This window comes from Lepidochelys olivacea, assembly GCF_965140295.1.
Source record: "Lepidochelys olivacea isolate rLepOli2 genome assembly, chromosome: 12".
NCBI classification, from domain to species: Eukaryota; Metazoa; Chordata; order Testudines; family Cheloniidae; genus Lepidochelys; species Lepidochelys olivacea.
This window is the reverse complement of record NC_140422.1, coordinates 8,672,177-8,698,752: the sequence shown is the minus strand read 5'-3', so window position 1 is coordinate 8,698,752 and position 26,576 is coordinate 8,672,177. Positions and strand designations below refer to the sequence as shown.

Here is a 26,576-nt window from a genome sequence, read left to right as displayed (position 1 = left end):
CCATCTACTCTCTCCTATTGTGAACTCTACCTTTTCGCCTGTTATGGAAACTTGTGACTTGTATTCAACTTCTTCCATATTATCTGACTGTAGCTAAATTCTGACTATTCTTCCTTCCACTACAATTACTCTAAAAATTAATTTTCTCTTTACTACTCCCACAACAAAAAACCTTTGTCCATTTGTGGTCATCTGATCTCTTTTGCAACTTCCTCTCTGGTCATGCAGCATCTCATACCTTTTCATTCAGTATGGACTGCAACTGCTAAGATCTTACTTCTTCAATGTTCTGATCATATCACTGAGCTCTTAGATTCCTTCCAAAGATGACTTCTCATTTTCTGCATCCAAGCTTCAGTTCCTCGTTTTCACCTTCAAGGCTCCGCACAATTCAGCTCCTGTCTACATCTCATTTACTCCTATTATCTATACTCTTTCCAAGCTCCCCACATAAGTGCCCTTATCACCTTTCTTCCATGAAGATCCTTATGCTTGAAAGTCCCTCCACAGCTGGTCCTCCAAATAGTCATCCTCTCAAGTCTTCCTTAAAAATACTTCTTCTATTAAGCCAATCAGAAATAATCAAATAATTGTGCTAAAAATCAGACCTAATTTGAGACCAAAGTTTCATCTAGTGATCTGATGCATTTGTGTGTCCAAACATTATTGTCCAATTTGGATTATAAGCCCTTTGGGGCATGGACTGGGTCTTCCTTTATTATACCATTTACACACTGGTGATACTCAGAGCAAGCTGTATTCCTTTCTGCCTGCCTCTCAGCTGAAAATTGACAATTCCAGCTCCCATCATTGTAATGCCTGATTTTTCAGAAAGCTTTCTGTGTGCAGACAATTGAATTAAAAAAGGAAATAGTCTATTAATCACATGCAGCACTAAAGCTCTTAAATGCTAGTGGGCATCTGTCCCTTGCACCCAAGGAAGCCTTTTGTAAACTGCCTGCCTCCTTTATATAACGACAGATAATTTAGAGACTTTGTTTAAATCACTATTTTCACATTAATTCATTAACCTTTTTACAGTGTTAATGACGGTACAACCTGAACTATTCAATTCTAATGAGGCTGCAGTACAATTTTCTTCCAACAAAAGGAGAATTGTGATGCATAGTTATTTCCTACTACAAAACATATTTTGTAATTTTGAAAAGCATACCCAAACTATCACTGAGACTAGTTAGCAAAAGGTTAACCTTATTTATTTTTTTGCTTACATCATTGCTTCTAGTTTCAAGAGTCTCCTGCTATTTGGAAAGAAGTGGAATGCTATCTACATTTACGATTTTGCTGATTGTCTCAATTCAAAACCTTAGATAAATGTAGTTATTAAATTTACTTTCAGTGCATGTTTTCACATCTAATGGTAAAAACAGCAAATCACTTGACAGCATACTTCTGCTTTAAAAAAGTTTATTTTCATAAAAAAAATGTCCACAGTAGTTTTACTGTCAAATCTCAATGAAGACTCAAAAGTACAAGCATATGGTTACATTTATAATTTTCCTTATGGTGGCCTTTTCTTTTAAATTTATGGAAGTACCCACATGATTTATGACATCATAGCTAGTTGTAAGTTTTTGCACAAGCCACTGTGAAACAACCACCAGCTCTGCTCTTTCAAATAATGTGAAAGGAATGACAAATTATGCTCAAGTGTACTGAAAAGTATTCATTACAGTATCTTATTATTGTACCAGTAAATATTGACAAAGACGTAATTTTGCATTTCAACGAGTGGGGATTTACACAGACAATTCTGACAGTGAAATGACAGCTCAACCGAACTGAGTCATCCCCATTTATTTGTACTGACCTGTACATGTATAAATGTATGAAACATGTACATGTTCTATCAATCACCGTTCTGCCAAACCATGTAGGCCACCGGGGGGGTGGAGGGTGAGAAAACCTGGATTTGTGCTGGAAATGGCCCACTTGATGATCACTTTAGATAAGCTATTACCAGCTGGACAATGGGGTGGGAGGAGGTATTTTTTCATATTCTCTGTGTATATATAAAGTCTGCTGCAGTTTCCACGGCATGCATCTGATGAAGTGAGCTGTAGCTCACGAAAGCTCATGCTCAAATAAATTAGTCTCTAAGGTGCCACAAGTACTCCTTTTCTTTTAACAACAAGATAGTTCTTTAGATCCCAGGAATACGAAGGAACCTATATATTATATATAAATGTGTGTGTGTGTGTGTGTGTGTGTGTGTGTGTATCTCTAAATACAAACACACGTAATAAATTAAACACTTCCTCACTAAAACTTAGTCACTTCTCAGGTGGAGAGTAGAAACCAAGCAATGTGCAGGTGGCAAGAACACTGCATAATACTGGGCAAAAGTATGGACATTTTTGGCCATAGCCATGGGCTAATCTACAACTTTTATGGGATCTTTAGTATTGACACAGGACAGAACCTCAGTTTTCAGTAAGGCTGTATCTGGAAAACCTCCACACAGTATAATACCAGGAATTCAATTTATCCACCACAGAAACATAAAAAGCGTAAGTCAACTTTGCCAGGTTTAAAACTTATGATTCAAAGAATGCTCTGTATTTTAAACCTGATGCTTCTATACCAATAAGCAATTTCCTATGGAACTGGTGTAATAATTAGCCATAAGATGCTTATTTCAAAAATTAAAGAAAATACTAAAAAGTCACACACATGCAACTCTGTCATTAAATTTTGTGCTATGAGTTTCTGAACATTGAGGGAGACTCATTTAAACAAAAAACTGCATCTGCCTTTTTCAATTTAGAAACAAAATATTTTTTCAATGAATCACACACCAAATTTGAGGGAAAAAAATCATTATCTTACTACTGCATACTCCACTTTTCAGCAGGATGCTGAAGTTAAATTTGAATGAGAGATTATTTGAAAATCCTAGGTTTGATGCTCAGGGAATTGCTTAACAATCAATATAAATGTATTACAAGAGTTTGGTACTTTTCACTACGAACAGATGAACGACAATTATTCAAAGTGATAAAATAGAAATTACCTTGGCATAAACATTTGGTTATGAGAAGAGCTTGTATTTTACCAATTTGTTGACTTTGCAAAAATATAGACAGAACCCAGCGTACTGATGTTTCTTAAACCTAATGTTTTATGATTAACAGTGACAGTTTCATTCTAAATATCCTGAAATAGAACAGTTAATACTGTGGAAACACAGGGAGTTTCTAACACCCAAGAAACTTCACTCAACTTTCAGCACATGAAACCATGTAACTCTTTTGCAATATGGAAGGAATTATAACTGGCAACAAGCCAACTAAAATCTCTGAAGAAAGTAGGAGATGGTATGATGACTGAAAGAAATGCAGGAACCTATTTGGCAGAAGACGTTTGAAATCCTCCTCATGACATGTTAGTCTAGACTGTTATTTATACTGAACTGGTCTAGACACAGAAAAGAAAAGGAAAAAGAGAAAAAGAAAAGGTGTGTGTGGGGGGGAGAAAGAAGAGTAGAGAATGTACTATGATCAAGTCCTACAAAGAGACTTTAAAGCCGAAATAATTGCCATTGTTCTCAAAGATCAACAAAAGAAAGGGTGTTTGGAGCCAATTTTGCTGCTATGCTCATCTGCACACTCACTTTGGACAGCTGTGTCAGAACTTCACTCCAGTATAAGTATAGGTCAATGGATAATGGCAAAGGTAGTAGGCTAGTATAGAATACATTTTATTTTTCATTAATTTGTTACTTAAAAACAAAAACTGTGGCTGACTCAAAAGCAACTACTCTTTAGTTAGATTGTAAGCAAAGACCATCTTTTTGTTCTATGTTTGTAGAATGTCTAATACAGTGGGGTCCTGGTTTGTACCTTGGGTTCCTAACTGCTAGCACAATACAAATAATTAATAATCTAAACTGTACATATAACTAATCTATGTAACCATGCATTATCGCTGTTACGTTATCCCCCCTCCCCCATTCTTCCATTCGTAATACCTCTTTATGGGGTCTCGTTTTAGGCCCTGATTCCGCAATAAGCTCTGTGTGAGAACTGGGCTCATTGCAGGATTAGGGCCTTAGACTGTGAGCTCTGCAGGACAGGGACTGTCAGATGTTAATGTCCCTGATTATCACCCATAAATCCATGCAGAGAGAACCTTATACACACAAGCCTCCCGTCTCTTTGGTACTGTGACCTCACTTCCACCTTGGAGCTTACAGAAGCATCTCTATTGATTCAGAGATTCTTTGAGAAGGAGCCGGGAGAGGGGTATGAACAACTCTCCCTTTAGAGCACTGGAGTTGTCCAGAAAAGACACTACAGCCCCAAGCTGCTGCCCCTATCTAGAGACCCTGGAGGCAGCTATAGGTAAAGGGATCCAAAAGCACATGGATACCTTGCTGAGGATTAGATTTGGGGGGGAGGCAGGGAGGGGAAGGTAGAGGACTTCTATGAAGATGGCCCTATCTTGTCAGGAACCACTGGGCATTAGCTAGGTTTAGGGGCAGAGAGAGGACAACGACGACAACAGAACACTCCACTCTCCACACACAAGATGGAATCGCGTGCATGTGGGGCAGAGGGGAAGACAATAATCTCAGAGGGAATTTTAGATGACTGTCCAACCCCAGAGTCCTCCCTATGTTCTTCTGGTTAAGGAGATGATCTGGCTAACTAAAGTACTAACACAATGGGGTGAGAAAGAATGTGCAACAGCAAAGGACAATTTTAGAGTCCATAAAATTTTCCCTCAACAGCATTGTGTTTAGTAACTACAAATTACTTTGCTTACAATTTCCCTTCTTCTTAGCCAATGGCACAAAGTTACTGGAAAATTGGTAGACACTGTTAATTAGGTATTTTCCTGGTGCAGAGGAACCCCTGGGTGGGATAAAGCTAGAATAACCTGCCCTAGTCCACCCTACTTTTCACCACCCGAGGACATGTCAGGGCTGTAGATCAGCAATCCTTTGGCTGCCAGAACAAACCCTTGGGAGTCATGACAACCAGCTACAAGTTTGCTCCAACTTGCACTGGAGGCTAAAGCAGTCCCTGGAAGGTCCCATGACTAGGTGTGGATAGATAAAATGTATATAGGGGCACCATTACCTAAGTTTAAAGGTCAATTAAGACCAAATATTTGAAAGTTATACCTCACTCATTCAGCTATCAAGTCCAGAGTTTAGGATTCCTTGTTTGTACACCTCATTTGGTGCATGAAAGCTCATCAATAGCTGCCGGGAGCAAAAATTCTAAGTGCAGACCTGTCAGGTAATTAAGTTGGGACCTAATTTTAAATAATAGTCTTAGAATACACCATTTAAGTAAATTAGAAGTATGGTGTTATGGATCTGACATTTTGCTGACATATTGTCTGCCTTGTTTATTTATACAGTAAGCTCTTCAAGGCAGAGACCAGTTTATTTATTTTGACAGCACCCAGAACAATGGGGGGCCCTGATACTGACTGAGCTTTTGGGTTCTCATAACAAATATTAATAATCATGGGTATGAATTTAGGCCAATTTTTCAAAGTAGAAGCCTAAAGGTAGGCTTCTAAGTCCATATGTCGGATCTTAAATAGGTAGTTTGATTCTCCAAAGTGCTGAACACTGTGACAGATCCAGACCAGTGAGGTACAGGAGTCTGGTAGAAGGCAAATATATTGGCCACTAGATGAACAGTTTTCTGTTCCGAGTCACCAGAGCAGGGGCTGCCCTAGAGCAATCAGGAACCTGCCAGAACCAATTAAGACAGGCAAGCTAATCAAGACACCTGGAGCCAATTAAGAACTTTTTAGATTCAATTATGGCAGACAGGCTAATCAGGACACCTGGTTTAAAAAGGACTTCCCATCAGTGGCACGCCAGGAGCGGGGAGTGAGAAGGAGTGCTGCTGGAGGAGTGAAGAGTTCAAGCGTGATCAGGTTTCAGGAGGAAGATCCTGCAGTGAGAATAAAGAAGGTGCTGGGGGGGGAAGGCAATGGGGAAGTAGCCCAGGGAGTTGTAGCTGTCACACAGCTGATACAGGGAACATTGTGGACAGCTGCTATCCACAGGGCCCTGGGCTCGAACCCGGTGTAGAGGGTGGGCCCGGGTTCCTGCCCATCCCTCCAACTCCTGATTGGATATGGAAGAGTTAACCCAGACTGTGAGAAGCGCCAGAAGGGACGGTCTAAATTGGAAAGGGACCTGCCCTGTCCCCGACCCACTAGGTGGGACACAGAGACTGCGGGTATTGTTCTCCGTTTCCCCCAGGCTGGCCAGCGATGAGGTTAGCTGAGTGGATGGCAGGTTTGAACCACTAGCAAGAGCGGCCCAACGGAGGGCTGCCATGAATCTCTGAGGCAAGCAAATCCGCCAATAAGCACAGGACCCACCGAGGCAGAGGAGGAACTTTGTCACAACACCCACTGACTTCAATAGGAGCTACTGGGTTGAATACTTTTGAAACTTTTGTGGACCTTTCCTTTAGGGTCCTATTTTGGAAAATCATGGCCTTAGGTATCAATACTTTGATTGCTGACAAGAACATATACAGTATTCATTTAAACAGAAATGAAGCTACACATAGTATTTACCACTGATGACCAGTAACAACAACAAAAAAAAATTTAGTTTTTTAGCTGGTTACATTTATTAGGTCATATGACCTCAAATATCTCCATATTTAAAGCATACATTTCCCATGGAGAGACCAGAAAATCTAAAACAGGATGAATCAAGAAATGGTCACAGAAGTCTCTTTCATGGGCAACTGTAATGTGATTCTTAATTGTTTTCTGGCAGCTACATACTACGGGGATAAACAGATTAGATATGCTATATTCTTTGGCATCAAATATCTGCATCTATTATTTACTAAATAATAAATGAAAAATCAAGCTACGTTATGAACAAGAAAAAACCCTGAACAATGAACGGCAGTTAGTTGCTTTTAGGACCACCTACCTACTGACAAGCTTTTAAAATAATCACTGGGAACATAAAATTTAGCAGCTTTCTTGACAAAGATTATATAAAGCATTTAACATCAACCTCCATCAAGATTCCATTTTGTGTTTCCTGTAAATTCTATTTTCTAAAGACACTGTTTCCTTTACTAAAAGCCCACAAACAGTTCAACTTCTAATAGATGAGTTGGATTTTGTGTTTAAGTGCTGAGTGTAAGAAAGATCTGAAACTGCTCTACTGACTTCAAACACAGACAATACAAGTGAGACTTTCCTTCTGGATATATGCCACGCTCATCCAGAAGCGTCAATCATATTGCAACTTATCATATATTGGTAATGTGTCTGGTCCAAATGACAAATTGGATCTTTCAAGTCTAATGGAATCCATCACACAGATATAACTGACCTTTTATTATTTTACTGTATTTAACAAATTTCAAACTGAACATAAACTTTTAAAAAAAATGTCTGAGATCATAAGATGTGAACATAGTCAAACATTCCAATAATCATTTCGCCATGTTACTGTTCCACAAGACGTTCAAAACAGCTAATTTTAGCCTATAAGTGCTACAAAGTGCATATATTAAAAAAAATACCAATTATTTATGTTCTGTACACAATCAATGCTGAATATAGTACAGAGAAAATCAATTTTGCAAATCAGGAAATACTGTAATATAAGCATCTTCTTTCAGTCAATGAAGGTTAGAAGGGGGCTGAGCAATGGAGAAATACTGACTGAAAGAAATCAATACTAATTATATATTTATAACAGCTATACTAGCCTTTAAACAATACTTCCTCAAAAGAAAACATTTCAGATTTTATCCTAGAAAAGAACACTTTCACATCAATATAAAATCTTAACTATTTTAGATTTAAAAACTTTTCTTTAAAGTTACACTGCCTCAAAAACTGACATTTCACTACAGAAAACATGATACTGGGTTGGGTCAATTTTTCAGCATAAGATGCCAAAAAGCTGCAATTTCATGCTACCTTTTAAACAAAGAAACAGCTATTATGATGGCTCTAGGCAAAAGTACAGATCAGGAATTCACACAATCCAAATTATGAATGTAAGTTAACAACTCTTGGCCTGATCATGATTTAGAGCTCTTTGGGGGGGGGGGGGGGGGGAGGGGAGGGAAGCAGGATCATAGCTGGTAAAGAAGCACATGGCCTCTCCATGGGTGGCCCTTATACATCCCTGGAAACTTTATGGATGGGATCCAGAGCCAAGGTTTTATCCTGTACATGTAGAAGGATTTCCTTCAAAATTTCTGGGATTTCCCCTCCCCCCCAGGGTAAGGGACGAATTAGGAAGAAATCAAAAAGTAATGAACTTTCCTTAAATTGGGAAATTTGGAACTGTGAGGATCACTTACTTATTTAGGAATTACAGGGTAAGTAAAATGGAGAAAAATTTAGTGAGAATTAGCTGTAAGAGAAAAATCCTTGTGGGGGCATTACCAGAGAGGTATGTTGGAAACTAATTTGTCACTGTGTGTGTATCCTAGATTTAAAAACGTGCAAATATTTATCGCAGGACACCAAACAGACCAGACTATTTCAGGGAAGAGCAAACCACTCTACTTCTTTCCTTGCAGTGTTACTACAGAGAGAGAACTGCAGTAATATGCAAAATGAACACAAACAAGAAAAAATAAATTTTTAAACCACTGAATTTTTTTTTGCATGAAACATATTCAGAAAGCTTTGCACAACTCAATCTCAAGAAGATTAAACTCAGCAGAACATCTCTGGCCAAGCTTATGCACAACAGAATGGGCTGGGAGAAAATTTTAAAATTTGAGCTTTTGTCATAGAATGTATACAATCCAAGCTTTCAAAAAACTGTTTCCATTATATAAGTAAGTCCCACAATACAAAGCTAACCCTCACAAAAATTATTTGTAGACACCATGAAACAGGAGCATACACTGTAATTTTTCCATTTCACGTTACCCATTCCTTGCTGTAAGACCACCATTTTGGTACCTCCTGTTGCACTAAACAGCCGGCAGAAAGTAGATGATTGCAGCTTTCTGTGACTGAATACAGACCATGTTACTTCCAACATATTCTGACTCCACTAGCCTGGGGTCCTGCAATCATTTCTTCAACAAAGGCAGTCTAGCTGGCACTGTATTAGAAGCTCATTTAAAATACAAAGTGAAATTTCTACTGAAATAAACTGTATTATGTCCACACAGCATGGGAAGATACTCTTGGAACTACACCTTAACTTCTTCAGGAACCAGAGCCCTCCAACCCACCTCTCTGGTGTGGAAACAGACTCCTGTGAGAGAGACAGCAGGAGCAGCAAGATCACTTTACAGCTGAGAGCCTCCTGCCAGCTCCAAGACTTCAGCAAAGACTCAATTCAAATAACTGCTGCTTTGTCCAACCACAATGATCGGATCTCTAGTATCTGAAATAATTACCATCCACCTTTGCCTCCAGATCTTTAAATAAATATATTAAAGAACAGTCCTAGCACTGATCCCTGGGTCATCCATATTGAAAACAGACCATGACAGGAAGATACAAACAATCTCAGATACACTGTATAGATCTTCTAAAAAAAACTTTTATTATGCCTGTGGGCGTAAACAGATTTTTTTTAAAAAAGCACGGCTTTTCTACTATTTCTATTTTCTACTATTCTATTATTCTACCAAAAGTTTCATTATTATGCAGCCATTGCAGTCTCTATTTTATGTTTCCGAAAGTATCACTGTGCCTAACCTTATTGTCGTTAAAAAAATAATACCCTCTCTTTATTAACAAAAAATAGTTGAACTGTTATATGCCTAGTATAGGGATCGTTCTTTGGCAATGATCTACCTGTTCGTTATATTTGAAAAATAATCTATGTAGAGACTTTAAGAATAAGCAAACATCTCTACTAAGAAAGAAAGCTGTGTAAATAAAGAACAAAATCTGTGATCATTTTCATATGCTGCCAAGCTCTGGATGACTATTTCCAAAGAGCTGGCGCCTCTCTTTTGGGTAGGAGTGGGTGGAGTATTACAAGATTTCTCTCTCTCAAACTAGAATCTGGTCTCTATTAAAGTTATTTCAACTATAGTACTACAGTCTGAAATTTTCTAATTTTATACAGACATTGTTGCAATCCATAGGAGAACTGATGAGATGTTAAAAAGTCTAGTGGTTCCCAGATTTGCTGATCATGCCACGCTAAGCAGTATAAAAAGTTGAAAGATTTCCAAGTTTTTAATATTAATTAAAAGTGTAGCTTACTCTCAAAAGAAACCAATACTGGTATCGGTGGGGTTCCACCCTTATGGTAATTCAACAACTACAGATTAAATGTGCTCAGTTTCCAAGAAGTCAATTCTAAAATGTTTCTTTTGTCAGCACTGTGAAAACTCAATGAATAAGATGTTTGCAGGCCAAATTATGCTCTTAGTTACACCTCAGAACTCATCCACCATTAGACTTCACTGGGGCTGTACAAGCTTAACAGTAGAATCTCAGTTTTTAAGAAAAAGAGTAGCTTTCTAGCCCCTTATGGTTGCAGAGAAAACGTTGAAATTGTGAACCCTAAAGATTACAGCACCTGAAGGTAAACAAAAAGTACCCAACATTTATTTTATTTTAAATCTCATGACTTAAGCTTATATCACATTTGGGGGGGGGGGGTGCTAGGGGACTGATTATGCATTTTTAAACATTTGGGGTTGGCAAGACTGCATGGCAGTGCTACAAGTTCCTAGAGTAGAGGAAGCGAAGGCACTCTCCCGTAATTAACCAAGTAAATTGCCTGAGGCCTTTCTAACTAGCTTTTCCTTAGAGACCAGCCCAGCGCAGCTCTTCCACATGCCTTCCACTCTTAGCTTACTGACTTCACCAGTCTCCATAGGCCTGTTCCCCAGCTTGACTTACTTTCTGAACCAAACCTTCCTCTTGGTCTCATTCCCAGATCTTACCTTTTCACTTAGCAAGGAGACAGAGCTCTGCATGACCATGAAGACAAGAGGAGATAAGATAGATTTCTTTCCTGTATCACTCAACCCTAAAGCTTGAGAGAGGACTAGTCATGGTGCCATTATGGGGAGCCGAATAGGCAGCTACAGGTGAAGCAGGGAGTAGGAAGTAAAAACCTTGCATGGCAAAGGAATTCAAACAAACAGTCACCACCTTGGTTCCCTTCTTATACCTTTTGTTGCCTGCAACATCTTCTCTAACTCTCCAACACTTCCCTTATCCACATTAGCAGTCCCCCCCCCCCCCCCGCTGGCTTCCCCTTCCTGGCCTCACTGAGCTCCTGCTTTCCACCTTCCCTTCAGGCTCCTTTGTTTCCTCAGGCTCACTGAGTTCCTGCTGTCTTCTCACTGAGAAGAGAAGGAGCTAGGACCAAGAGAAAGGACAGAGCTGGCCAGAGGAGCAAACCCAGTGAGAAAAGATGAAGATGGGGCTCGGGAGCAGGTCCAACAAGAGGGGAAGGTGAGGGTGGAATATGGCCAAGCCACAGGAGAAAGTAGTTAGCAGGGTCTGAATCAGTTCATTGGTATTGCTACCCATAAAGAAAAGGACTGATGGTAACAGGAGCAGCAGCCAGAATTTCCAGGCCTCTCTAGTGTCTGTGAAAGAGACAGAAGGTGGCAGACCCTCATTACCGCTGGCTAAAATGCCCCTTCTTCAGAGCTGCTAGCATTTATTTAATGATTAAAAAAAGTCAGACTTTATGTCATGAATAGGGTCCATTTTGGTCAATTTCACGGTCATAGGATTTTAAAATAGTAAATTTCATGATTTCAGATATTTAAATCTGAAATTTCATGGTGTTGTAACTATAGGGGTTCTGACTCAACTCTGAAGGCAGCAGTACATAAGTAAGGATGGCGTGGTACCGTATTGCCTTCAGAGTTGGTACAGCAGCTGCCGCTATCCACCCACCCAGGTCTGAAGGCAGTGCAGAACTATGGGTGGCAATATTGCAACATCCCTACAATAACCTTGCAAATCTCTCCCTCACCCACACGACCCTCTTTTTGTTGGGATCCCCAGTTTGAGAAACGGTGGTCTCCCCCTGTGAAGTCTGTATAGTATAGGGTAAAAGTACAGAAAAAGACCAGATTTCACGGTCCGTGACACATTTTTCAGGACCATGAATTTGGTAGGGCCCTAGTCACGAGTCTGCAACCAGTAACTGGGGCCACCTACAGAGAAAATGGTAACATCAACTTACATTTACACAAATAAAAACATGTTTTCCAAGCGCCTTTTCAAGTTTTAATAATGTAAGCAGATTAAATCATGCTTTACTATTTTCTTAACAGCAAAATTAAAACAAACAGGAATTCCCGATCATTGTACATACAGACAAGTTATAGGAAACAATCTAGATTTTTGGTAAAGTACTAACCAGTTACTGACAGCAGCTGTGAAACCCTCACCTCCATTTCCTCCCGATGAGACCTGTCTCTGTCCTCGAATTCACGAGTTCTTCTCCGAGCTTCTTCAAAGGCTTGCTGTGCCAATGCATCCTCCTGCTACCAAACCAGAAGACAAAATTTTTGGCTGACCACAGGGAGTAGGGGAGAAAAATCTGTGTCATCATTAGTAATAGATTCTAGAGGTCAGAAGTCAGAAAGGACAGAACTTGACCTTCAGACTGAAGAATAAATGTGCAGGTTTAGCAGTTAGACAAGATATCCATTCACATGGAAACTGAGCAAATGGGATATGAAATCATCTAGACAAATCTCGAGCTATGCAATGCCTCTTTTAAAAGTCATGTGGCAGATCAGAACTGCTTTTTAAAGAATTAAAAATATTGTTTCAAAGTGGAGTCTGACTAAGTTGCTTAAACCAAGAAGTTAAAGGAAACTTCAAAGCTTATATTATAGAGGCAATATTTTTCATTTTTGATGTTGAAAAATTAAGTAGTTTTGTAAGATAGATGACAGCACTAAACAAACTAATGATAATTGTAAATGAGATAATCAGGTTCTTTACATTCAACTTTTATGCTCGAAAACAAACATAATTTAACAGATTAGCAGTAAAACTCTTCATCACTTTGCATCTAGAGCGACATCTGACCAAAAATGAATATTCACATCCCTTAGTATATCATTTAAAATTCAAAATTGTATACGAAGGTGTAAAAAGCTAGAAAATATTCCTCCCCCAATTTTTGTGTACACAAACATTTACCGATATCAGTGGACTTTCATGTTTTGGGTGAAAAAACCAAAACCAAAAAAACCCCCAAAACAAAAAAACCCACGAATTTTAGTACTTCTTTACAACAAAAAAGACAGACAGTAATCTTAATTTGTTTTTATAAAATCTATTCAATATTTTCTATTAAAAATGGTAACATTTTGGATTTAAGTTTTTATGTTCTCTAAGCCAGTATTACCACAATAATAAATTTACATATACCCTTTAAGTAAAGGGACATGTTTAGTCAGTTTAGAAGAATTTGTGCTAATTTAAAATAAAAAGGTGAGTTCCTGTTTCTCCCACTGATGCTTCTAAGGATCAGCACGAGATGAGCTGACCATAAAGGTCAACAGTGAAACAGGAAAAAAAATAATAATAAAAAAAAAATCTCTTTTCACCATTAACTTTTTTCAGTCACAATAATTATAGATTGCACTAATAACTGTCGTATGTTATTTTCAAGTGGGTCTCGCTCTTTAAAAAACAGAAATGTTAACCTTGATTTACAGAGGACAAATGTTCCACTCCCAAGAACTCAGATCAGTTTTTATATACCAAGGGATTAAGTGCATTAACTTTTAAATTTAAGAGAACATGTCTCTAGCCTAAGAGAATGTCAAATTGCTTTTCTTGCCTGAGGCACTATCCTACACCCTAAAGCTATTTTGTGAAATGATGCAAGAGTGTCTCTCTTGTGGCCTAACACAGTTTAATACAAACATCTGTCAATCAATACATCTTCATAGCTCAGTCTCCAGAAAGATATATCAAAGGACAATGTTTACAGCTGCCATTAAGATATCATTTTGCCAGTAACTTCTATTTTTAAACGACAAATTTGTTTCCTTTTGGCCATTTTTATATTGGTGTAATATATATCCATTATGGTGGGACAGTGGAAGGGAAAATAGAGTTCATTTCTTTTAATTAAGAAGGACAGAACTAAAAGAGGTGGTCTAGCGGATTACTGAGGACTAAAGAAAAGCTCTCATTTTTTAAATGTAGGCAACCCATGCAGATTCATAATTACCTACTTTACCAATTTTAATGAAAATGGATTTTTTAAAAAAAATAAGAGATCAGCAGTATTTTAAGCTAAGCAAAACCAAGTGGAAAAACAAGTTTTCAAAGATAGCCTAAAAATTTTAAAAATTCAGCTATGCATATGCTGATGCGTGTGTGTATTGATGAAGAGAAGCGCTCCCCCACCCCAAGAGTATCTATGATCCAGAGAACAGCCCAATAATTTTGTCATTTAGTTTCCAATAACAATTTGGTAACCATTTAGATGCAGAAATGTATATACAAGTCTTTTTAAGCATTTGTCTGGACTCAAGGCTGGAAAACACCGTAATTCTAAGAAGTTAAGTAATGACAGTTCTGAAAGTCTCCACGGGAACAAAAGCAATTAACTAACTATTCGATCTTCTCAAGCAGGAACTCTGTTTCAGGTTGGAAGTCAAGGTTTCAAAAGGTGGAAAGTGATCACAAAAAGGTACCTTAAATCTTTTAAGCCATGGGAGGATTTTGTTCAATAAGCAGACTAGAAGATGAATCAGTATAGCTTCTTTAAGTTCTAGCTTCAGCCAGAATATTAAAAAAAACAAACCCTCATAAACCTGGAATAAAACCCAAATTAAGACTTCAGAGGAGGGAGAGAAACAATTTGCTGATGTCCAGACTAGCCATGTATGTTGATGGCTGAAAGGATGGCTCACCAAAGCCTGAGAAAAAAAATGTGAGATTATCATTTTCTTAAATAAAAAAAAAAATTCTGCTTTCAGGCTACTGCAGCCCATTATGAAGTAAATTAAATGAACATTCATCAAGAACTTTTATAGACAGTGGATTTGAGGTGACAGCTGAAAAAAGTTAACAGTTTCAGCCTGGAGCATTGTACAGTACCAAAAAAATATACCAAACACCTTGTTTTTACAATGAAGACAATGTATCTAGTAACAAAATACTGAAAGTATCAATGAGAAAAGCATGCAAAAACATTTCTGAGGTGTCAATACAAAAGCATAAGAAGTAATAGAGGTTGTCGTGAATAAACACAGTTCTGCTTTAGTAGGCATTGTAGCTACTTGGTCAGAAAAGTCAGGAGTGAAATAATCTAGATCTACATAGCAAATATCAAGAGATAGAAGGAAAGGATCTAGTGTAGTGCTAATATATCAAAATACACAAGCACTGAAGCACAGACAGATGTGAGACAGAAACAGCAAAAGTCCATGGATTAAAATATGGGAATTTTGGCCCCAGTTCAGCGAAGTACTCAAGCACGAGTAACTGAGCACATGAGTAGGTCCACTGAATTTAATGGGACAATATGCTGGTTAAATTTACATATGTGCCTGATCACCATGCTGAACGGGGCCTTTAATAAGGGTAGTGTGCTACAGACTGCTTAACAATGAGAAGATTGGTACATTACATATCAAACAGCAAAAACATAAAAATACTTCAGTATAATTTTATTTTTAAAATTAATTACCATGGTATCTTTTGAAAAAAGCATATATGAAATTCATTGTCAAAAGACTGATTTAGTAGTAGATAGTTTCTTATTCCAGAAAGGTGGAAGAAAAGAAGATCAATTAGTCTGAATCCAGTATTAACTAAAATAGTGATGAAATCAGAAAATGGGAGAGATTACATTTTTATAAGGTAAACTTTCCAAAAATGGAGGCTATGTAAATTACAAAATTGTTTATATAGTAGCTATGTGTGTAATATGCACAGAGACCACTTAGTCCTCTGAAATTAATCACTTCTGGGGTGAAATATAGCAGCCAGCCATCCTCCATTAACAACATTACACAAGAGTTTCAGAAGTGGAAGTAAATTATGATTTAACCAATTTAAAATTACAAAGGAAAAAGAAATACAGGAAGAGTGTTAAAGAAATAGCCCAGTGGCTTACAGTACTAATACACGTTAAAATACAAGAAAATTAGAATGTGTCTTTTGAGCGGTTGGTAAAACGGAAAGAAGAATTATATTGCTCAAATGGCACACTTTCAGTAATGGGTAATTTGCTTTTAAAAAACAAATTTAACCTCTTCTTTAAATGGAAAACGCAACACAACATAACCATGTACTCATTAATACTAAGATACGGAAGAGAAGAAACTGAAAAGGAAGGTTACTCACCTGTAATTTTGAGTTTGCATAGGTATATACCTATGCAGATCCACACTCTTGGTGTGATGCTTCCACCTCAGCACCCTGAGCTCAGAAACTTCAAGAAAGCACTGACATTAGAGGCTGCATGTACATTCCCTCATGGATTTAAATGTTCAGTGCGGGGATATATTCCAAGACAAAAACATTTGTTAAAATGGCGTTAAGGCTGAGAGTATGTATCAGTAGCTTAAGGGTGAAAACGAAGTGGTATAAACTGAGGAAATTCAGAGTTAAGGCAAGGCTTAAAAGAAATCCAAATTTGTTAGGGTATGCAGACAGACAACTAAGGCACTCAAACAGCCTTAACTCTGGCCCGTAGCAATGGTATGCAACAACAGATGGCGATTCCAGATTATATTGATTTTTAAAAGACACAGTTTTTTCATAGTTTTCCTTTCATGGTATCTCTACAGGACAAGGATAGGTTTGATTGGGCAACTTAATTGCCCATTTCCATATCTTATTTAAATCATAAAGACTAGAAATCCTTTCCCCCCCGCCATGAAAGCGTAGCTTTTATACAATTTGATGGCATCAGTCCCCCCTTCGTTCACCCAGGACCGCTTACTCACCACAGGCAGTATTAGTTAATTACCTGGACAAAATAAACTGATAGAGTTAAAGGATGCTCCCAACATCACTACCTACAGCAGAGGGTAGGTAAGGAATCATGGACCTAACACCAAGAGCTCAGATCAGTGTGCTCAGAATGCACACAACCCCAAAGTCCACTGCTTTCCAAAAGTGTCTGTGATCATGGTGCCAAGAGCATGCAAATCACCAAGAGTTTGGTGATTTGCAATGGAAATTCTCCCTGCAGTACCATCAAATTGCTCATCACTGAATTAAAACGAAGAATTCAAAACAAAATGAAATAGTACTAGCTATGAAGTGAAACAAATACATGATTCTACACAAAAAACATTTCTACTTCTGCTTCTAAGTTTTTGTTTGTTTTAAGATTTGAAGAAGGATGGTGCCAGCACTGATGCTCTTAATTGTAGACTGTGTGCCTATCACAACTTCCAGTACTTGGGGAAAGATTGGAACACCTTACAGAACATGCTGTGGCAGTGTCCATAACTTAAGTTAGTCTAATCGGGCACTCTAACAGCTTTTCAAGGAAAGCACATTCAACTAATTTTGAAGAAGTCTCATGCGTCATATGACAAAGTGCCATCCCAGTATGAGAGATCATATCACTCAGAAACAAATGTTCTCAATGGAACTAGCAAATTCACATTCAGAACAGCTATGAGGTCTTGAATGAGGTGAAATCTGAGGCACAGAGATATGTAGTAGTGCTCATACATTATAAAGGCTTGCTTCTGAGCTGGTAGGATAGTGGATTTGTTCCAATGTAACCACAGCCGCTTCTGGAATAACTGCAAATTCTTATCAATCATCCATTTAAGGGTAGACATAACATCTTTTTACTCCTGAGAAAAGCCATGTCACCAATGCTAAGCATTTTATATAGACACATGGTGCTGTGGACATTCCAAAAGGGAAGGCCCACCAGTGACGGTGCTTCTGTCTGACTCAGAAATATATGAATTCACAATGACATGGCCTTTCTGAAATGTGGAAATATGCATCTCTCAAACTGAGAGCCCCAAGGACACAAAGGAATTATAGCATTAATATGGAACTTTAAACAAATTGCTGAGTTTAAGACTCCGTGCCAGTATAAGACTTAAGCCCCCCCTTCCTTTTTGGAATAAAGGAATAGAATCTCTGGCCTAAACGAATACTGTTGTGGAACCCATCTGCCTGAAGTAATTCCAAAAAAAAAGAGAATATCCCCAAAAGGAAACAGGAAAGACAAAGGGGAAAGGTTTGTCAAATGTGCCTTGAGGTTCTCTGCAGTAGTGTCAAACTTACTGTCTTCAAAACAGTAAGGAACAGGTTCCAAGCTACTGCAGAATCCAACCCCTCCTCCTTTTTCTAATCTCATGGATCATTCCATGCATGAGCAAGGAGCTTGTGGCCATAATGGTCACTGTTTTTAAGATGATTCTTGCCTTGTATTCAGAGGGGCATGTATCCCAGTGATGGGGATCTGTGAAAGTAATTCTTATTTTTCTCTAAGTTTATTTCTTCCAATATTCAGAAAGTGCCCATCTGGAATGATGCACCAATTCTACTGAAAAAATCTAAGCAAGAAATATGAAGCCACACTGAACCAGGAAAAGCACTAATAAGCAATAAAAATATTATCTGGAAAACATCTATCGAAAGTAGAATCTTTAGAAAGTAGTAAATATAATTTTGCAGCAACATTTTGCAAAAAAGAGTCAATGCTATTCTCTGATTTAGAAGTCACATAAAGCTATGGAGGCAATACGGCCACTCAAAATGGTCTTGTTTCAACCACATCTGGAACAGGGGGTAGTTCTGGGCCCAAAAGTTTAGGAAACCTATAGGAATGAGTAGGAATGATACAAAGAAGGGCAGCAAAAATAATAAAATGATGGATAAAAAGATGTAAATAGATTAAGGCAGATGCAATTACTGTATATAGTGGTAAAGATGAGAAACTCAGGGAGGACAAGACCTTCAAGTTAAAAATAGCAGTATCAAAAATGAAACATTAGGCAAAGGAGCAATGGCCTTAAGTTAATGAAGTAATGTTTAGGCTAAACATGAGGAAAAAGTTTTAAACAGAATGAGTAAACAGAGTTAATCAAGGCACCATCACTTCACATCTAAAAGAACAGATTAGAGAGAGATTTGCTGGGATACCTGATCCCCCACATGGAACAAAATATATGCTTAACATATCTGCTCAATCTTTCTGCTTTTTATTTCATCTTTTCCCCTCATCTGCTACCTCCCTCTTTATTCAGAAGCTCTTTGGGGCAGAGACCATATCTTCATGGATCTCTCATGCAGCTACCACAATTTTGACACTATAAAAATAAACACTGAATAGTTCTGCAAAATACAGGTTGATAATGGATGATCGAAATGATCTTTACTGGTATTGTTTATCATTGGATACCTCTGAATTCTTTTTCTTTTGAAGCAAAGGTAGACTCAGTCAACAGCTGTGACAAATTGCTGCATCAGCTTTCTGATAGAAGCAGAGGAATTAAATTATGAATTTATGCTTTAAGCATGTGGTTCTGTCCTCGAACCATTTCTTTAGTAAATAATCTTGCAGAGATGCAATCAAATTTTTATGTACAATTTGTATTTTAAAGAGTCATCTCCCCATCTAATGAAACCACAGATTGTAAGTGTTTGCTACACTCTTGTATGCTTCAGAAAAACTTAATTATTCACTTTACACTAGTAACGTTGTCAGTTTTCTCAAAAGATGTCATACCTATACAAAGCAGAGTCAGCCACTATAAAGAAGATAAAGAAAAGCAAAGTAATAAGACAACTGTTCGGAGGCGGGGTGGGGGGGGAGACACAGATGGATGACAGTAATCAATTGGAATGGGCTTTTTTTGTTTGCGTTTGCTTTTAGGTGAATGGCATTAGTCATTGAAAACTTTAATGAGTTTTAAACAGAATTTGCACTATTTGGTATCACTACTAGTTTGCCAATCCTTTCCTGCAGAGTGGAGAATTATTATTATTATTTTTTTTTTACAGTACTCAAAATTTGTGCTGTGTACTTCTCAGCATGTGTAAATGGCCCAAGATCCAGGCCTGAAATAACTCTCAATCTCATTTAATAATGAATTTAACTGGAGCTACAGATTTTTAAGTCAATGAATTCCCACACTAGAAGTATTCTGTGAATTTTTTACACATAGCTGAAGGCAGAACAGACACAAATGAAAGGGTGCGATTATGCTGATGACTGACTAAATCCGAAGTCTCATAACTGCATGTATTCTCTCTCCTGAAAGAAAATGCACTTGTTTAAAAAGTAGTAGTTGTCATACTTATTACATACTCAGTACATGGGTAGCCCACAAGGTTTGAGACTGCCTTACCTGTGCTCTCTCTTCATCAAATTCCAGGCAGCCCATACCATCCAGTCTCTGCAGATCTATCCAGCCTTTCCAGATAACACAGACACCATTCAGAATCATAGGTGCCTTTAAGTACACCTGAAATGTAGGCAGACACATGCATCTGAGTTTAAAAGCATTTGTATATACAAATGGTTACTGTATTTATTTTTTAACTATATTTCTATAATTACTACTCCGATACAAGCAACGCTACATACAAAACACGATTGAACCAGTTGGTAACTTGACATTCCCCTTAACGTTTTTCCCCGCCAACTACATTTTAATCAAAAGCCTGTATATACTATAATTAATAATCTGGATATTGTATTTTGCACACTATACATACTGGAATTAATTTATTTCCCCAGTTTATAAACCAGTATGCACCGGTGTGTGGTGAAAATTCTGTTGCTGCTTACACTTAAAGTCACTTGTGTTTCTTGTCAGACCACCTCTTATGTTCATTTGTTTTATGTGTTATGTTATTTGTTTTATATATATAGTGGCACACTATCAGCAATGTAAGATTTATCACAAATTTTTTTAAAAAAGTGTTAGACAAATGTTAGACAAAATGCTTTTCTACACTCAGAGGGAATTTTATTTTGCTTTTGCCACAAATTTATTTTTCTTAATACTAAAAGAATAAACACCAATTTCTCTTCTCAAGCCTAAAATAAACAAATGAAGACTAAAGAGAGAGAAAAAAAAAAGCAGCGCTTAACGTAATACACTATCCAAACCGCAAAGACTGTGTGTGGCACGTCTTAATTTACGGAAGACTGGGGAAGCCTATTTTCTAATGTTATTTTCTAATATTTGTAAAAGGTAAATTGACAGAGGATTAAATATTTCTACCGAACCACACTTTGCATGGTACCTTACACAGTAATAAGAGAAATTGTAATGGTCACTAAGAGCCTATAGTCTACATAGTGGTACATAATACTGTGATTTAAAGCTGAAGTATTTCCCCTCCAAATAACAGAGATGAATCTCCTCACAGGAAATTTAAAAAGAAATGGATATTGTGTTAAAGGGGTTTGACAGCTTAAGTTTGCTGACTTTTTAAAATGTCAAACAGAGCAGTGTGGTGTAACTCATGAAAACGTTAAGTAGATTTCAGTAGTTACTATGTAATACTGTCCTGCTCTGTAGACATATTGTACCCAGAGTAAAAGCTTTCCTTCCCCCACATCTAAACTGGGGTGGATAGCTGTTTTATATCCATACTCCATAAGCTCCAGTTTCAGCAGAAACTTATGGACCTCTTTGGGACTTGCAATTCTCACTTTTTTTTATGAACACAATGTCAAGAACTCTAAATTCAGGATTTTGGCCAGGATTGCCCAGATTTTTATAGTCCTTTCTGAGTACTCTCTGTCCCAACAGAAGTTCCAGCCAATCAGCTACGTGTTTTAAAAAAATTGGCCTTCCTCAACTACAAAACACCATACAGAGCAAGTGGGAGGCATGAGGCTGTGTTCATCCTCTCTCCACACCTCAGCCAACTGGGGCTGATGGGACTGGAGAAGTCAACATCCATCCAGGCACACGGTTGGATGGAACTGAGGTGTTGAGGCTGCTCTGCCCCCTATATAGTCTCACCTGTTAGGATATAGATATTCAGGCCTGTCTGTAAAGGCCTATACTCTAAGAATTTAGGTGTATTCTTATCACTTAGCTAGTTACAGAGGTATAAAAGAAAGATTCAAAATCACCGTCTGCCGGGGTAAGGGCCTCCTCTTACTGTGACAGTCTGAGGCCCTGTTCTTAGGCTAAGATCTTTGGCTAAGCAGCAGAGGCGGCCATAAGCTGGGAAGCGAACGGTCACATCCTCATATTCCAAACTAGTCACATTGAAAGAAGGTGCTATTGGACTGTTAGGAATACAATCCTGTCCTGATAGTGCCTATCACCTCCAGAGAAAGGGAAGTGTCGAGAAGATGTAAAAGGAAAATTAGTTTGATAGCATCCTGTCTGGCAAGAACTCACTTATCTATAGATAACATAAAACCAGCCGGAGAACACTTCAATCTCTTTGGTCACTCGATTACAGACCTAAAAGTTGCAATTCTTCAACAACAAAAACTTCAAAAACAGACTCCAATGAGAGACTGCTGAATTGGAATCAATTTGCAAACTGGATACAATTAACTTAGGCTTGAATAGAGACTGGGAGTGGATGGGTCATTACACAAAGTAAAACTATTTCCCCATGTTTATTCCCCCCCTCCACCCCTCACTGTTCCTCAGACGTTCTTGTCAAGCGCTGGAAATGGCCCACCTTGATTATCACTACAAAAGGTCCAGTCGTCCCCCTTCCCACCCCGGCTCTCCTGCTGGTAATAGCTCACCTTAAGTGATCACTCTCATTACAGTGTGTATGGTAACACCCATTGTTTCATGTTCTCTATGTATATAAATCTCCCCACTGTGTTTTCCACTGAATGCATCCGATGAAGTGAGCTGTAGCTCATGAAAGCTTATGCTCAAATAAATTGATTAGTCTCTAAGGTGCCACAAGTACTCCTTTTCTTTTTGCGAATACAGACTAACACGGCTGCTACTCTGAAACTTATCAATAGATGTAGTTGTGAAATCCTCACTTCTGTATTGTTTTGTCATTCTAGTTCCCACTTTACTATTGTTTATTTGCATGGTCTCTGTCTGGTTCTCTGATTGTTTCTGTCTGCTGTATAATTAATTTTGCTGGGTGTAAACTAATTAAGGTGGTGGGATATAATTGGTTAAATAATCATGTTACAATATGTTAGGATTGGTTAGTTAAATTTCAGTAAAATGATTGGTTAAGGTATAGCTAAGCGGAACTCAAGTTTTACTATATCGTCTGCACTCAATCAGGAAGTAAGGGGGGGAATGGAAACAGGGAATGGGGGTGGGGAATTGGAATCACGTTTTGCTAAGGGGAGGGAATGGGAACAGGGACACAGGTAAGGCTCTGTGGTGTCAGAGCAGGGAAGGGGGACACTAAGGAAGGAAACTGGAATCATGCTTGCTGGAAGTTCACCCCAATAAACATCAAATTGTTTGCACCTTTGGACTTCGGATATCATTGCTCTCTGTTTGTGTGAGAAGGACCAGGGAAATAAGTGGGTGAAGGAATGAGCCCCCTAACATCACTCTCAGTACAGAGTGATGCTGAGGGGTGGAGTGGCATGGGAGTGCTCTAGCTCAGTGGTTCTCAAAGCCGGGCCGCTGCTTGTTCAGAGAAAGCCTCTGGCGGGCTAGACCGGTTTGTTTACCTGCCGCGCCCGCGGGATCGGCCGAACCTGCGGACATGGCAGGTAAACAAACCGGTCCGGCCCGCCAGGGGCTTTCCCTGAACAAGCGGCGGACCGGCTTTGAGAACCACTGCTTTAGCTGACATTGCTAGAGGAAGGTTTTACTGTCAGGCACCACAAGGTGGTACGGTAACCACAGGTGGGAATATGCAGAGCTCGAAGGAAAACCTATATTCTAGAACAGTTTATTTCACAAAAGCTTATTCTAAGAAACGCATATGTTACACTGATACAACTCAATCAGGAGGTGAACTCTGACACCTACTGACAACATAAATACAAGGTTCCAGAGTAGCAGCCGCGTTAGTCTGTATCTGCAAAAAGAAAAGGAGGACTTGTGGCACCTTAGAGACTAATCAATTTATTTGAGCATAAGCTTTCGTGAGCTACAGCTCACTTCATCGGATGCATTCAGAGGACAATACAGTGGGGAGATTTATAAACACAGAGAACATGAAACAATGGGTGTTACCATACACACTGTAACGAGAGTGATCAGGTAAGGTGAGCTATTACCAGCAGGAGAGCCGGGGGGTGGGGTGAAGACGGGACGGGACAGGACTTTTTGTAGTGATAATCAAGGTGGGCCATTTCCAGCGGTTGACAAGAAAGTCTGAGGAACAGCGGGGGGTGGGGGGAATAAACATGGGGAAATAGTTTTACTTTGTGTAATGACCCATCTGCTCCCAGTCTTTATTCAAGCCTAAGTTAATTGTATCCAGCTTGCAAATTAATTCCAATTCAGCAGTCTCTCACTGGAGTCTGTTTCTGAAGTTTTTGTTGTTGAAGAATTGCAACTTTTAGGTCTGTAATCGAGTGACCAAAGAGACTGAAGTGTTCTCTGACTGGTTTTTTAATGTTATAATTCTTGACGTCTGATTTGTGTCCATTTATTCTTTTACATAGAGACTGTCCAGTTTGGCCAATGTACATGGCAGAGGGGCATTGCTGGCACATGATGGCATATATCACACTGGTAGATGTGCTGCTGAATGAGCCTCTGATAGTGTGGCTGATGTGATTAGGCCCTATGATTGTGTCCCCTGAATAGATATGTGGACACAGTTGGCAACGAGCTTTGTTGCAAGGATAGGTTCCTGGGTTAGTGGTTCTGTTGTGTGGTGTGTGGTTGCTGGTGAGTATTTGCTTCAGGTTGGGGGTCTGTCTGTAAGCAAGGACTGGCATGTCTTCCAAGATCTGTGAGAGTGATGGGTCGGCCTTCAGGATAGGTTGTAGATGGGTCATTACACAAAGTAAAACTATTTCTCCATGCCACACAAGTCCTCCTTTTCTTTTAACAGAAATACAAATTCTTACTATTCCAGTGTTGGATCATTTTAGGTGAAACATCTAAATTAATGTACTTATTCCACATTCCTTAACTGTCTCCAACACTCTCCTAATTACCAAGAGCCCATCTAGCGAAATCTCCTGTTTCTCCCGATAACTTCAATGTTATGCGCTCAATATATAAGCTGCAGCATAGTGAAAACTCTGACAGCACAAAGCAGATTGAATTTAATATTAAAACAAGGCTTAGTGTATGGACTGTTTACTCATTTTGGTTAAATTATCAATTAAAAACTTCCATTTTGGGTTTTACCTTAGCTGCTGCACCAATGTGGTAGGTATACCAGGGGGCACTGCAACAGAATTTAGGCCCATCTTGGCACCGATCCTCATTTTTATTTCATAGACTCACAGAAGATTAGGGTTGGAAGAGACCTCAGGAGGTCATCTATAGTCCAACACCCCCTGCTCAAGGCAAGACCAACACCAACTAAATCATCAATTTATTGAGCAATACTGTGTTTGGTGCTATACAGTATCCCAAAACGAGGACAGTTCCTGTCCTGACACATTTGGGATTCTAGCCCCACCCCTGCCCTCCCAGCCCCAGTTCCTCATTTCACAGTTAAGGAAGGAAACCCACAGAAAGGGTAGAGGTACACACTCTGGGAGGTACAAGGAAAAACCCAAACTTCCCCTACTTCTGAGAGATTGATATGAAGTCTTTGTTTACACATGAGACTGACTAGGGATGGGAGAGAGAGATTAACAGACCAGATGACTGCAGAGGTTTTATTCTCCATCCAAAGAAAATCAATGTATTTGTGAACTCTAGGCTGGGTTACTGGAACTCAACATACCTCAGTATGAAACAACAAGGTTTGAAAAGGCTTGAACTAGTACAAAATACAGCAGTTCATCAGCTTAAAAACAAAGGTTTCTGTAAACACATCACTCCACTTCCTGCACTGGCTCTCCACTGAATAAAAGAGGTCAGTTCAAGGTCTGTCCTTTTATTCAAAACCTAGCTAACCTGAGATGTTGCCTCTCCCTCCATGAGGATGTCTTCCACAAGAGCTGCACTTCACCTAAATAATTGAATTGCTGACCAAGAGGGGAGCTTTTTGAGTGCAGGAGACCGAGCTGGCCCTAGAATCTAGACTATGTAACTTGCTCCAAGAACTAAAACAGGCTACTAACTTCAACACATTTTAAATACAACTTCACTTTCCCGCAACAAGGTCTACACACACGTACACAGTACCAAACAAACATTATTTCACCTACACACTGAGATAGAAAAGAAAAATCTTGTTTCAGGTTTTAAATATAGTAAAACAGATACTATGTAATGGGGACCGAAGTACCTAGAGAGAGAGAACAAAGCAGCAGTTGTAAACAGCCCATTCAGTGAGCACAGAGACAAAGGAAATAAGGGAGACAGCTGAAGAGACTGGTATCAAAAGTCAGCTTTCTGAGGCCTTATCTACATTGCCACTTTACAGCGCTGAAACTTTCTCACTCAGGGTTGTGAAAAAACACCCCCTGAGCAATGCAAGTTTCAGCGCTGTAAAGTGAGAGCACAGACAGTGCTCCCAGCGCTGGCAGCCGTGCTCCCAGCGCTGGCAGCCGTGCTCCCAGCGCTGGCAGCCGTGCTCCC

At 38.9% G+C, this 26,576-nt stretch overlaps 1 protein-coding gene across 2 annotated transcripts in view; it reads right to left on the bottom strand.

Moving 5' to 3' along the window:
* CBFB (core-binding factor subunit beta) overlaps positions 1 to 26,576 on the bottom strand; it is a 64,209-nt gene that overhangs the window by 8,448 nt on the left and 29,185 nt on the right. Inside the window, exons 4-5 of one of the 2 annotated variants that reach the window (XM_084644184.1) lie at positions 20,298 to 20,414; positions 12,350 to 12,476 (exon numbers count right to left, since the gene is read on the bottom strand). In XM_084644184.1, the coding sequence (XP_084500310.1) occupies positions 12,350 to 12,476; positions 20,298 to 20,414 (244 nt within the window). The remainder of the gene's footprint in view (positions 1 to 12,349; positions 12,477 to 20,297; positions 20,415 to 26,576) is intronic. The other variant, XM_084644183.1, reaches the window with a different exon arrangement.